Source organism: Branchiostoma floridae, chromosome 4, assembly GCF_000003815.2.
Source record: "Branchiostoma floridae strain S238N-H82 chromosome 4, Bfl_VNyyK, whole genome shotgun sequence".
Lineage (NCBI taxonomy): Eukaryota > Metazoa > Chordata > Leptocardii > Amphioxiformes > Branchiostomatidae > Branchiostoma > Branchiostoma floridae.
Window position 1 is genome coordinate 27,541,394 of NC_049982.1, and position 13,410 is coordinate 27,554,803.

The following is a 13,410-nucleotide window of genomic DNA, read 5'->3' on the forward strand; positions in this document are numbered from 1 at the left end:
GCAAGACGGTTCAGATAGTATCCCCTATCTTTCGTCAGTGACACTGAATCAGGGTAACGTTATAAAACCAGTCTCTTCCAGATCTCTTCAGTGTCACTGGCGAAGAATAGTGGATGCTATCTGGAATGTCTGTTTCCACAATCATATCCAGTTGCTTGAGTTACAGTTTTTTGTTGCTTGAGTTACAATATTCCCAAGCTTGTTGTGGGCATAATATTCACAAGGCTGTTTGTAAACGCTACGTGCTATGTATAATTGCTGTAAAGAATGAAACAGGTCATAGTAAAGTTAAAGAAGTTCTATCAGACTTATGTATTACAGCACTTTGTTGCATAGGTTTATAATGTGACACATATCAACTACAACTAACAGTCAGAGCTTGAGATACTGGGTGCATAAAATGTACTTCTGTGCACCTACTAATATATTGCCCAACTTGGACTTCGAGCCTTGTATCAATTGTCTTCAAAATGCATGTATTACTATAATGAATAATTACAGCTTTCACCATGTCTTCTTCACTTGGAACGAGTACCATATTTCCAATAATACTAAATAGCATGATTATATAATTCACTTTTCTGTATGACCCATATATCCTGATATGTATAATTCCCCATATATATCTACCATCTCCTATACCTGGATTTCTCTTAATGGATTCAAAATATACTATTTAGATGTACACATTGGCCCCGGCATTGTACTGTACATATGTGAGCACATATGTGAGTAAAACTGTACATATATGACATTACATGATTAAAAAAATGTCTAAACATGAAAAATTCCACCATTGACCAATAATTGTTAAACCCCTTTTCTTATACCATGCTACATTAGTCTTTTGTTATCAGGCAATGTTTTGATTTGATCATATGGATGATATCCGCTCACACATAAATTCTTATCTGTTTTGAAAAAAAAAAGCTTTTGACCATACTGTGAATTGTACAAAGCTGTAAAATGGGCAAATATATGCCATAAACTGCAAAAAATATCTGACCAGTTTTATTTCATAATGATGTTTTTTTTTTATCTTTGCATGCCAATGAATTGCACTTTGTATAATTGTTGGGTAATAAAGTAATTTTATAACATATTGACTTCCTCTAAAGGTGTGCTTGTGTCAAGCTTGTGTCACCGTGGGGTTCTTTCACTGCGTCAACATGTTTTGTTATTTTCTCCGATTTTTTATAGTTTAGATATTGCGTAATACATAAAAGTATGACTTAGAAGACAACAAAATATGCTAAAAGAAAGAAAATTCTTTGTTTATCTCTAAAATTCTCTGAGTATCTCTCGAACTCCGCAGTGGCGCAAGCTTGACACAAGTGCGGTGGGAGCGCACCTTAACACAGACCTTGCACTCAGAGCTCTGTTTTGGTTGTCCTTCCAGTATCTACCTTTCCATCTAACCCATGCCACCAGTTGTATGACAGTAGCGCCACATTTCTCCCTCCTATTGCACTCATCTCCATAGCAGAGGCAGCCCACTCTATACCATTCACATAGTACAGCCCATCGTAGAGAACAAAAGTCTCTAGATGTCCGGGGCTAGCGTAGTGTGGGTACGCCAGCCAATCGACAACCTGGCTATCTTTCACCACCGTAAATAACTGAGCAATCTCCGAGTCTGCCAACGGGCGCTGGGAGAATACCTTCCACACAGCGTCCTCACTTTCGGGCCCTACGGGGGTATAGCCTTTTGAGATGTTTAATGGTGTGTGTTTGCCTATACTGTTGAACATGACATCAGCGTTAATGGTCATAATGCCTGTGGGAGCAGCTTTTGGGTCCGAAATACCAAAATATTCGGCGTTCAACTTACCGCGTACGAAATTCGCCACGGTTCTGTGGAACTTACCCTTTATTTCTGGCAATGGGGTCGGGAAATTAGTAAACGTGATGTTGCTCATTCCTTCGTTAAGGGGGGTAGCGACAATGACAATGTCGTAGCCTTTCTGCTCGGTCAGGATTTGGTTATTATTGGGGTCTTTAAGCTGGTACTGGAGTAGGAATTTGGGACGATCGTCGGAATTTTTTAACGTGACCTTGGACACCTCACCAGGAATGAGGTTGACCTTGGCGGCCTTGACTAGTTCCTCCGGGACTCTTTTGTTCCCTCCCTCCACTGACCACAGGCCTGGCTGGGCACCTGCCAATGACACAGCACCTGCAAGGTATCAATTTGAATATCATTAGCATAAGCCAGTTGGCCTTGACCTATAAGAAGGATTCCATTTGCCTAGCCACTGATCATTATTTCCTCTTATCTACCACTTGTAAGCTCTTCACATACATAAACATTGCACAACGCAGTCAAGTGTACTGGGGGTGGGCCTGTTTTTTTCAAACTTGAGTCATCATCTTCTGCATGTGTACAACATTGGAGCAGAGCCAAACCAGATATCCAATTCTCCAAATATCCTATAACACTATTTTTTTGCCTAACATCCTAGCAAGTTGTTAAACTGCAGACACAAACTCTGTAGGACACACAAATATGGCAACAATTAACCCTTTTCTACCTCCTTTTCCAGGTAAGAATTCTAAGAATGGACATTAGGACTTAACTCATACTCACCAACAAAGAAGGGAACATCTACAGTTTGTCCATAGTTTTCTCTATTGGCTGCCATGGCCAGTTCGTTGATGAACCTCGGTGAGAAACCCTCCTCTTTCAGCCCCTGTGCGGTGGATGTCTGTGTCATGTTGACAAACTTGGCTCCACCCATGGCATAGAGAAGTTCCTCCACAGAACTGTAGGCATTTCCAGCATCCTGTAGGGTGTATATGCTAGGAGAGAAAAAAACACATAAAGTTATTGTTATTTCTTATTGGTTGGTCTGACTACATCCTCTTCAAAGTCAGGGGCTGAATTGTGAGGAGGTTATAATAGTCGGAGCTCAATCACAAGGGTCTGGAGTGGCTCAGGTGACCTCAATATTCAGATGACCTCAATACAACTGTCACAAGAGTCTATAGTGGTTACCATACAGCGCATGATCAAGTGACTTCAATACGACAGCATTTGCCCCAATTGTGGCCAAAGGACTGCAGGTTTTGAACAACTCATACTGGCCAGAAAATTACATCATATTTCCGCTCTCTATAGCCTCTCAGTCTAGGTAGTTGAAACCAATGCCATTACAAGCAGCTAGTCTGTAATTGAGAATAGGAATTAATACAATGACAACATCAGCAATCTCACAACTGATTAAAATCAGTACAATAAAGAACAGAGATCATACTTACTTCTCAAAGTTGGTCAAAGTTCGTCCAATCAAACTATTCAGCCACACGCAGTCCCATCCGTATCGCCATAGTAACTTGGCGAGCGTGACAAGACTCCAACTGCTCTCCGTGAAGACAAACTCTTGTCCGTTGTACAGCGCAAAGTGACCAGGGAAGGTTTTCCTGTGTTTCAAACCTGTGATATAGAATAAGACATTGTCAATGAAAGTGTTTCAAGGGCAGTAAATAAGCTCACTGAGAAGATAGATACTGATACTACACTGTACATGTATGTACTTACAGTATATACAGATACAGGTAAAATTAGCTATGAATGGAGAACCGTGGCTTAACGTCCTTTTGTCCTAAGGACTGCCATCCTTTCTGATAGTGTGCATGTTGTGTAGACTGAGCGACAACAGATGGCATGGGATTCAAGCTCCCAACCCCTTGGTCCAGAGATAGGGTCACTGGTCATGCAGATGTTATTACCTTGCCCCAAGCAGGTTATGTTTTGGTAGCAGCATGTATTAGAGGTATAAGTTATTCATTTATTAATCAGATCAGCGAAGTAGAGTAATACAAAGTCACATATATGTCGCAATTCATATTGCACAAGCTTATTAAGAAAACATCAGACACGGGCACAAAAAGTAAAGATCAAGAAAAAATACAGACACCTTTAACAGAGATCCCTTTGTTTGTGAATCTGTTCATCAGCAGTTAAAAAGCAGTTGCAAAGGCATTAATTCATCTGCTGAGCAAAACAAAAACAAAAACACAGCAATGTTGCAAGTTAAAGGGTTTAGTGCAATATATGCAAGAAAACAAAAAAAAGCTGCAAAAGAAGTTTTGCATTTGTAAGAATAGTGAGTAGTGAACAGTGCTGTTACAAAGATGTTGGTGCAATTGTTGAGGAAAGCAAAATTGTGTTGTTGCATAATTCTATCATTTATCTTACAAGCAAAAGTTGTGTTGAAGATTAACTTGTATGTAACATTAATGCAATATCATATATAAGTTTCTTACGAGTACTTGACCCAATAGAATATATAGCTAATGAAGCACTTTTCACATAACAAAATCAACCGATCAGCCGATCCTTCCAACAGTCAGGCTGGTACCTTCGGTGACACTGAATATGGTGATGTATTCTAAATCATGTCATGCCTTGGCCTTGATAACGTTTGATACAGGTGTTCCGGACCGGGTGATGAAAAGCCATATCAAACAGGCTTGAAAGTTTTATCACATAGGCTTCCATAGAATAATTCGGACTCTGAGCATGCCGAGTGTGGCGCGGTCGAAAATTTGAATACCTGATTTGGACATTGAAATTGCTGTTGTAACAATTTTTGCTCAAGGGCACCAAATTTTGTCCACTTTTGGCGCATTTCGCATCAAACGTGTTTTCTCAGGTGGGTATGACATAAATAAGATACATCACGGTGTATTCCGCATCACACTCGGTTCCAGCCCTCCCGGGGGTCGGATCACCCTCCGGCCTTTGGGTGATCCTTCCCGCGGTCGGACTTGTACCTCGGGTGATATGGAATACACTGTGTTGTATTTTATTCTACATTATTCTATATACAGTACTAGAAATTGTGTTACCTAGTTCTTCAGCAAACTTCACCATGTAGTGGTTTTTAGCGTGGATGATGCTCCCTCCGGATTCAAACTCCTCGTCACCAATCTTCACTGTAGCTAGACGACCTCCAACCTTACGCGGCTCGTACATGTCGATGGAGACATCGTCGCCGAATAGCTTCCTCAGGTAGTGTGCTGAAGATGCGCCACCGATTCCACCTCCTATCACAGCTGTTATGTTAATTTAAAGAATGATATATTATTACAATACAAATGATATTACTAAAGTCACTTTTGCCAAGTTCTGCATCTTACTAATGCCGTAATGACAGGATACTGTACATGCAGTAATACTTTAGTTTGTGGGGATTTGATCTAAATTTTGCAATAGCTGGAAAATGGGGGGATTTGGGCAATTTTGACTTCGCAGTAGCAATATATACTGTAGTCACATACATGTAGTATGATGGCAAAATATTTGTTGCCGTTTGGAGTTTGCAGTGAAGCGCCACTGTAAAAACTGTGAACATAAAACCTCCGTGAACATGCATGTATGTTTTTGACATATACAATACACAAAATACAGAAAGCCATACATCCTCAGTCAGAGCTGCTATTTTCATCTGTGGAACAGGAAGCAATACAAAGCAGTATGGGTAAGGGGGTGATGCCTGCCATCTCTTTTGCAGAGAGTTTCTACTGTTTTGTGTGAGTGTCAGCCCACCTCTAACCTATGATCTGTCATTGCGACTATGTGAACACATGCAAGATTTTCAGACGGCAGCTGGTGAAACATACGCAAGACTTAGCTAAAGATACATGAGGGGCTTGATGATTTTGGATATGGCACATGAGTTTGTTTAATGATTTTTTAATTTTTTATTGACATGTTGTATGTGTGTATGTTGCAAACTGTATGTGTCCAAGTATTATGTGTATTACTCCTGGAAGACTAGTTGTTGCAATGATATGTTAACAACTAAAGGAGTTAATGAACAATAAACAATAAACAATCTGTGATTACAATTTTAAAGTTTATTAACCTACAACTCACCTATGTTACTTGGGGACTTGGCTTCCACAGAAATCAGTATAGTGCCTAGTAAAAACCATCTTAGGTTCCAACCCATGGTTTCATAAACCCTTCAAACATGTATTGCAAATCCTGAAAGAATTCTACTACAAATAGACATGTAGCTGGATTAGATATGTATATGGTGCTTCCAGTTTTGATCTTTGCACCCTTGAAGGTTAACGCCCTCTTGCAGAATAATTAAAATGTGCAGAACGAAGACGAGTCGGCATATTATTAGGAAAATGTCGCGATTTCCCCCACCAACCTCTGCTAGAGGGTCTCGTTTGGGAGGCCTCACAAAGAAGACGTTAAATGAAGGTTCCTTTTTTTAGGAGTGCCACACCAGTCCTTGATTCAACTTGAGTTCAAGGCCACATATCTGGTTAGAATTTGAACTGTTGGTAGAGTTTTTGTTACAACTTACACAAATTACAATGCATCAACAAAATGTAATTGCTTGTTCTCGACTCACCGATATTTGTTGGACCAGTTTTCGCTTCCCTGCTGTCTGCCTCGGCCTTCGACATCGACAGTGCCGACAAAACCAAACACCCTAACCCCGCAAGCGGTCCAACTACTCGACTCAAACTAACCGCCATGTTGTGGCCTTCTTCCTTTGCTTTAGAGACGAGTCCACTTGTACTCCAATACAGGGGTAACACTGTTACTCTTCAATCTAATATCCGATGGAATCGATACAAAAAGCAAAATCATTGTTAAATAAATATTATATTTCATATCAAATTTCATTCTAGTATGTAGGTTGTCCATTAAATGTATTTTTAGTATCTTTTGTGCGGCTCTCCGGCAACTATGCCCATCCCAACTTGCATTAGTCCATTTGGCGCCAAAGGCCAGCTGGCGATTATTCCACTTTCTTATGGGGGTGCCAAAACCATAGGATATTTGTGAAAGTCATCAATATCATCGTTTTATCAGTATATGGTGGAATAAAAAAAAATTAAATAGAATTATAAATGTTGACTTTGACTTTTTGGCACATAAAGACTGTGAAAAAAGAATTCATGGAAAATTTCAGCTTACCCGAATCTACATTGACAGATAATATGCTATTATTACTGTATGCTTGTAAGGGGAAAGGTCATTGACCTGAGGCACAGTGCCCCAGTTGCAAACTTGGATTCTACTCTAAGCTATGATGTTGTCACTTTGTCTTCGCTGCTTCAGGTTGGTAGTAACTTCAGGCGGAGTGTTGCCGTTGTGTGATATGATGCCTCTTCACAGCTGTATTTCTATGTTCCCATTTGCTGCATAAAAGTTTCTCAGCCCTGGAAATTCAGTGCTCATTGTCTCTGCTCAGCGCTCAGCACTCTGTTGTTTCCAGTCATGGTTTCCAGTGCCGACAGGAGGGTTTCCAGTGCCAAAGGAACCCGTTACTTCTTTTGGCGAAGCCTCAAGGGCGAGCCAAATGTATATTATTTGTGTATTTTTGCATTTTAGTTCTTAAAAATTTGGGTGATACAAAAGATGGTGCATATATGGCGCCATCCATCTCTGGGCCACACAACTTTTGTGCAATCACTATACTTATTAAGTATACATGTTGCCGTTATAGTAGGGGGTTATTAAAATAAATCCACTGGTAGTGTAGTATGTGTTCAACTACCACAATGAATGAAGACCGTTATTGCACATTTTTGCCCCACTGGGCTAAGTACAGGTCACACGGTAATAATCACATATATGTAGCAATGGAAACAATCATACACATCTAAATATGCAGATATGCGTCTAATCTATTCTAGGACATTCGACTTCCTCTCGCTTCTTGGTAATTGCATAAATGCAGCTAGCTGTATGGTTGGTTAGAGTTGGTTTATCAAAAGCTGTCAGGAATATAAATCTTACTTCATAATGCACACTCTCTCTCAAATGAGAAGCAAAGAATTAATGCAGAATGTACATTTTTAATCTACAGTGATTGCCTCGACCGGGGATCAAACTCATACCAAAGGCAAGGCAAACAGTTGTACTGGCACACATCATGTATATATATACACAGAATGAAGTGGAAAGTGTATCGATGTCAACCTCAAATTGCATTACTTGTAATGATTTTCAGAAGACAGCAGAGCTGTATACAACTGAAGAATGTGATCTACACCTCCATGAAGACAATGTTGAGAACAAGCAGAGGTCCTGGTATGTGTGCAGCTGTAGGAGTTTGGACAGGCTTGACCTTGTCAATGATTGCGAGAGTCAAGGCCGCTGAACCTGTGTATCCAGCAAAGCTACAGGTAAGAATGTGTTAAGGAAATAGCTACAGGCTAGTTGGGCAGCCCTGGCTGTGCATGCTGAATAGCCAAATACCAATACTAGATCTATGTCAGTACTATAGTGTAGAGACTCCGATGCAACTGGTAGAATCAGCAACATTACCTCTACCTGTCTCAATGGGAGTTTCTGTCAACATAGTTACGAATTGGGATCTCTGCCTGGAAAGACTCAGATTGGAGTCTCTGCCAAACGAAACTCTGATCAAGATTGTTACCAGTAGAATCAGTGATGTCTCCGTCCTTCAGCTGTATCCCCTGACCCCAGCACCCTGACACATGTTTGGTTGATTGCTTGATTGTTTGATTGATTGATGTCTCCCTCCTTCACCTGTAACCACCTCACCCCAGCACCCTGACACATGATTGGTTGGTTGATTGTTTGTTTGATTGATTGTTGTCTCCCTCCCTTCATCTGTAACCACCTCAACCCAGCACCCTGACACATGATTGGTTGGTTGATTGTTTGTTTGATTGGTTGTTGTCTCCCTCCCTTGACCCCAGCACCCTGACACATGAGTACCTGATGAGATCAGCGGCGGCCATGACGGTTGACTCTGCAATCACCCTGCTGTCCCAGACTACCATGGCTATCATCCACCTGGAGCAGGAGTATGCCAAGGTCAACTTTGAAACTTTTAAAACTGGTAGCCCGGAGTCCAGTCCTTTTAGATTTAGTCCATTTTGAATCATTGCTACCCCTGCATTGGTGGTTTGCTATCCTTCTAACAAAGCTAAATGTAGCTGATGACTTGAATCCAGGCTAAAAAATAATTCTTGTATGAATACAAGTACTACATATGGCCTCCTTTGGTTAATATTCTGTATCTGTATCTGTATCTGTATCTATATAGCCGGTATAAACGCCCTTCCGCGTAACACACCAGCTTCGCAGGCACGCGGTGCGGCAGCAGCTGGTTATATTACACTAAATGATCCGTCACACCTAACTTCTGCACATCGAAGTTGCACATCGAATATTGACCATTGTAAAATCCTAATTGATATCAGCCCTACAGCGTTGACTGTGGCTAAACAGTCCTATACGAGTATGACAGTCTCTGCCACACAGGACACATCTGTTAGCTGACTCAGGAATACTAGGATACTAGGACAAAGGAAATAAGTTCTTGTGATGGAAGGGGTATAACAGGCCACTTTAAAGTTTGAATAAAAGTATTATGATGTCTTGCTTGAAGATCCTTCATATTCACTGTTACCCTTCAAGCCTAAAAATATGAATAAAGAAAATTTTAGTTGGTACTGGCAATCCATGACCCAATTTCTTCCGTTACAATTCATTAAGCATGTAAGCTCAGAAATTTCACAGTGTACAGTTGCCCGGTCATACAAAGCAAAACTCTTGTACCATGCTAGTATGTAGAATTCTTGTGGGGTGAACACATTAGTGTTAGGCTTGCCCCTGAGGTGTTGCCAAAATCTAAGTGCACAGCTTGAGTTTTGGGTGCAAAAATGTGTTTGTCCTGCCTAAGTTTGAGCATCTCAAAACTTTTTTCTGTTGTGCAGATAGTTTCCACACTTACTTCACTGCTGGAGTATGAGACCCTGGTCCTGGGGAATGCTCCAGAGGAGGAGAGAGTAGCACAGCTCATCATACAGCAGAGAGTGGAGCTGGAGGACAAGAGAAGAGAACTACAGGTGAGGTCATCTTAAACCACAGGTAACCAACACCTGTAGACATATAAGGGGGCACTCACTCACTATCCTTTGTTTGATTATACTGCTGCTGGGGTCCTTGATGCAGGGGTAGGCAGCAGTTGGGGAGTCTTCGACTGCTGCCTACCCCTGGTTCAGGGACCCCAGTTTATTTTTGGTCGCAGTGAGGGAGCTAGAAGATAGTGTCAAATTTTCAGAAGTGGTAGCTAGTAGAGTACAGAGGTTGTAGAATTAATCATTTATCAGACATGACAGATGTTTCAGGTCATGGGGTCAATGGAAGAGGCTACTAATTCATGGGAAGGCACAGGATAATTTTTGGTCTGGTTGTGTTTTTGAAGTTTATATTTTTCATATTCTAGTCATGTTTCACAATTGAGTGACACAAAGTGTTCAATTGACATGTTTAGTGAATCAAAATCTTGTTTGTATAATCAATGAATTACAATTAAAAGAGAAATAGTTTTGGAGTTCAGAAATGAAAATAGAGATTAGCATACAATTTCAACCTGCAATAACTGAGAGTGAGTCAGAAGAACTCCTCATCAAACTGCCCTCAATGTGTATTTATATTCAGTTCTGTCTTTCTTTATTCATCCTGTTTTGCAGAACATTGAGGTGGTACTTCTGGCTGTACAGCGCCTGGTGGAGTCAGCAGCTGAGGCAGCTTATCAAACAGGTATGCTTTGTAAATCAGAAGTAGGTCTAATATATGGTTACTCCGATTCAAATGGGAGTGTCCACCACAACTGACCACATCAGGGTCTGATGTGGCTAAAGGACTTCTTGTGATGCTCTGGATGCATCTTCTACATAACTATAAACAGAAAACGGTTAGTCTTGAGTATTCACCAGTTTTTCAGGATACTCAAAGGAGATTCTGGCCGAAGTGCAGACAGTACTAGTATCTTTTGCAGGAGTATACAGTCCGCCCCTTCAGTCCACATGTAAATGGTGCTAAAACTGCAACAAAGTCTTCAAGAAGGTTTCCCTTTGTGTTTACCAAGTTTCAGTGCTCTACATACTTTTTAAAGTGCTTTTGGTAGATGAAAACTATGGTGCAATCAGAAGGAAAATGTCCAGACTTTGCATGATGTACAAAATAACCAATAAACTGGTGGACGTACCAACTGATAAGTATCTAACACCAGCCTAAAAAACAAACTAGAAACAGTCATGCCTTAAAGTACCAGAGTTACCAAACTAGGATGGATGTCATGGCCTGCAAAGCTGGTGTGTTACGCCGAAGGGCGGTTATACTGGCTATATAGATACAGATTCAGTCATGTCTGTTTAAGGTAAAATCGCTGACAGTTACAGGAAGTTTGTGTCTATCATTTGCTAACAGGTGCAGAATCAGCAACAGTGGCTGCCCAGGACAGGCTACAGCTGGCACAGAACCAGATAGAACTGGTCAGGAACCAGTCCAGACAAGCAGACGTGGTACTGAACCAACTTCAGACTCAGTCCATCCATAAAGTCGGAGAGATGATCAAGGAAGCAGAAGAAAGCACTACAGAAACTGAATCTTGACAAACTATATTCAAGTTTGCAGGGATTCTATTTTGACATAGTGAAAAAAAGGAGTGTTCGCGGCGGGTTTTAGTTTTCAGTAGTGCCATCCCGCAAATTCCCACGAATGCATTCACAGTACTGTACTGTATTGCACTGAAGTCACATACTGAAGTGGGAAACCTGGTGTTTCTTTGAACTGCCAGTTGGAAACCACTTACTGGTTACTCAGAAAGGGTGCTACAAATTAACAGAACAGTCCACCTTTGACTTTGTAGATTTCAGTGAAGTGACCACCACAAAAAAAGCAAACATAAAGCCATTGCAAAAGCTTCTGCATTTACAGTATTGTAAACTTCATGCCTGTAGTTAATGTAAGTGCTGATATGGAAGATTTTACACATGCTATGCTATCAAGATAGAAAAAATAACCTGACAATTTCTGCATCTTTCCTTTTTTTGTCTTGACTATGTTACTTTACATGTTTTTAGAGGTAAAACATTTTTTGTACCCACAAACTGTAAAGATGACTCTAATGGTTCTAATTTAAATGTGGATGATGTAACATGCATTGGCATAATACCGGTAGTAAGACTTATACCGGTAGATTTAAAATACGGAACTAAAGAGATCTACACTGCACAATAGTTATTTCTGAGCTGTGCACACTTCAGACATCTAGGTGTCCACATACACCATTTACAAAGCATCGATAACAATGCATTCGAAGACAACAAGGCCAAACGTTTTCAGTATACTTTTTTTAAAATTTCGGGGTAGGCAGCTCGTCGTGGGACGAACACACTGTCACATTCATTGCCAAATTTATATAGATCATAATTACACATGCTCACGGCACAAGACGAACATGATTCAACAACAATCTTGAATTTCTGTTGGTGACCTACAACTCATGTAAAAGTGTGAAGAACCGTTGCATAATAGCCCGGATCTACGACTGAATGGGCAAAATTGAACGTACGCAGCCATTTTCCCGCCATTTTATATCTACGCTAGCAGTGAAGTGTTACGTCATAGCGGTTGTGACGGACAGAAGTTAAATGAAAATTCTTGACAGTATACGTCCGTTTTCTCATGACATTTTGTATGCTCATGCAGGTTTATGTTTTATGCATTTACTGACAGAAAAGGAAGGAACATCAGAGGATGTATAAATGTACATAGCGGCAGTTAATTGTGCCGTGTTTCTTCCTACCGGTATTTTGTACCCCCTCCCAACCACGCGCCCGTTCGCCGTGTAATTCCGCGGCGTGTTACAATTACAATATTACGCTTTTAGCAGGACAAGAGTGGCAGAAAAGTTACACAGAAGAAGTGGCAAGGGTAACCTATAACAGCAACATGTAACTGGAGAAAATGATGCGTTGACAATTTGTCAAATCAGTATGGCTAGAGAAATCGTCGTAAACGTACCGGTATTATGATAATAGATGTTAAATGTTTTAGTGTTTTAAACACCACTGGAGTCACACATTTTAGATAGGTCTATATTTTTTTTTGCCTTGAGGGATATCTATCCACTGCATACCCCTTGAAGTTTGCGATGATGTTCCAAAATATTCAATAACACAACTGATATAGTTTTCCATCCTGCTTTACTAGACATTTGTTCTGAATTTCCATTCAACACTATCTTCTGGTAAGCATTTGTATCGTACAAGGATCTGAAATGCAAAGAACACATGCTATGTGTTTGTAAAGACTTGTTGAGTGTGGATGGAGTTCAGCACCAAGGACAGAGAGAGACGAGGTTGAAGACAGCTCTCTATCTTCATGATTTACTTGACCCTCCTTCCCTCTGAACCCAATGACGTGGTGGTCAAGGCACTTGACACATGTAAGGTACGTAATTCTAGCCTCTTGCAGTCTTTGAACAGGGCTGGTTTTTATTATTATTATTTTTTTGGGGGGGGGGGGGGGGGCGTTAGTTGGTGATTTTGAAAAGTTGCCTAGGTTCTCTTGTGCTGGGAAAGGGTGTTAGTAGCTCCGTTTCAAGACTGCGA

General features: G+C 40.7%; 2 protein-coding genes across 3 annotated transcripts; one reads left to right on the forward strand and one right to left on the reverse strand.

The window, feature by feature from the left end:
* Positions 1 to 1,040: 1,040 nt before the first annotated feature.
* LOC118414937 (prenylcysteine oxidase-like) lies at positions 1,041 to 6,064 on the reverse strand. 2 transcript variants are annotated; one of them, XM_035819276.1, is made up of 5 exons: positions 5,882 to 6,064; positions 4,852 to 5,058; positions 3,259 to 3,433; positions 2,588 to 2,799; positions 1,041 to 2,176 (listed from the first exon to the last, which is right to left on the reverse strand). In XM_035819276.1, exons 1-5 carry the CDS (start codon positions 5,955 to 5,957, stop codon positions 1,371 to 1,373), a joined length of 1,476 nt encoding a protein of 491 aa, XP_035675169.1. In that variant the 5' UTR covers positions 5,958 to 6,064; the 3' UTR covers positions 1,041 to 1,370. The 2 variants fall into 2 exon arrangements, with proteins under 2 accessions (XP_035675169.1, XP_035675170.1); XM_035819277.1 differs by lacking the exons at positions 4,852 to 5,058; positions 5,882 to 6,064 and adding an exon at positions 3,918 to 3,995.
* A 930-nt stretch (positions 6,065 to 6,994) lies between these two features.
* LOC118414150 lies at positions 6,995 to 11,894 on the forward strand. Its single transcript, XM_035817985.1, has 6 exons — positions 6,995 to 7,090; positions 7,986 to 8,161; positions 8,688 to 8,818; positions 9,724 to 9,855; positions 10,483 to 10,552; positions 11,222 to 11,894. Exons 1-6 carry the CDS (start codon positions 7,059 to 7,061, stop codon positions 11,404 to 11,406), a joined length of 726 nt encoding a protein of 241 aa, XP_035673878.1. The 5' UTR covers positions 6,995 to 7,058; the 3' UTR covers positions 11,407 to 11,894.
* The last annotated feature ends 1,516 nt before the right edge of the window (positions 11,895 to 13,410 follow it).

Bases quoted from the DNA above. Each gene is read 5' to 3' on its own strand.
- LOC118414937 (XM_035819276.1), bottom strand. From the start codon at position 5,957: ATGGGTTGGAACCTAAGATGGTTTTTACTAGGCACTATACTGATTTCT. The intron at 2,800-3,258 runs GTAAGTATGATC...TTTCTCTCCTAG, and splicing joins ACTTTGACCAACTTTGAGAA to CATATACACCCTACAGGATG. The intron at 2,177-2,587 runs GTGAGTATGAGT...GATACCTTGCAG, and splicing joins AGATGTTCCCTTCTTTGTTG to GTGCTGTGTCATTGGCAGGT.
- LOC118414150 (XM_035817985.1), top strand. From the start codon at position 7,059: ATGATGTTGTCACTTTGTCTTCGCTGCTTCAG. The intron at 8,819-9,723 runs GTCAACTTTGAA...TCTGTTGTGCAG, and splicing joins TGGAGCAGGAGTATGCCAAG to ATAGTTTCCACACTTACTTC. The intron at 9,856-10,482 runs GTGAGGTCATCT...CCTGTTTTGCAG, and splicing joins ACAAGAGAAGAGAACTACAG to AACATTGAGGTGGTACTTCT.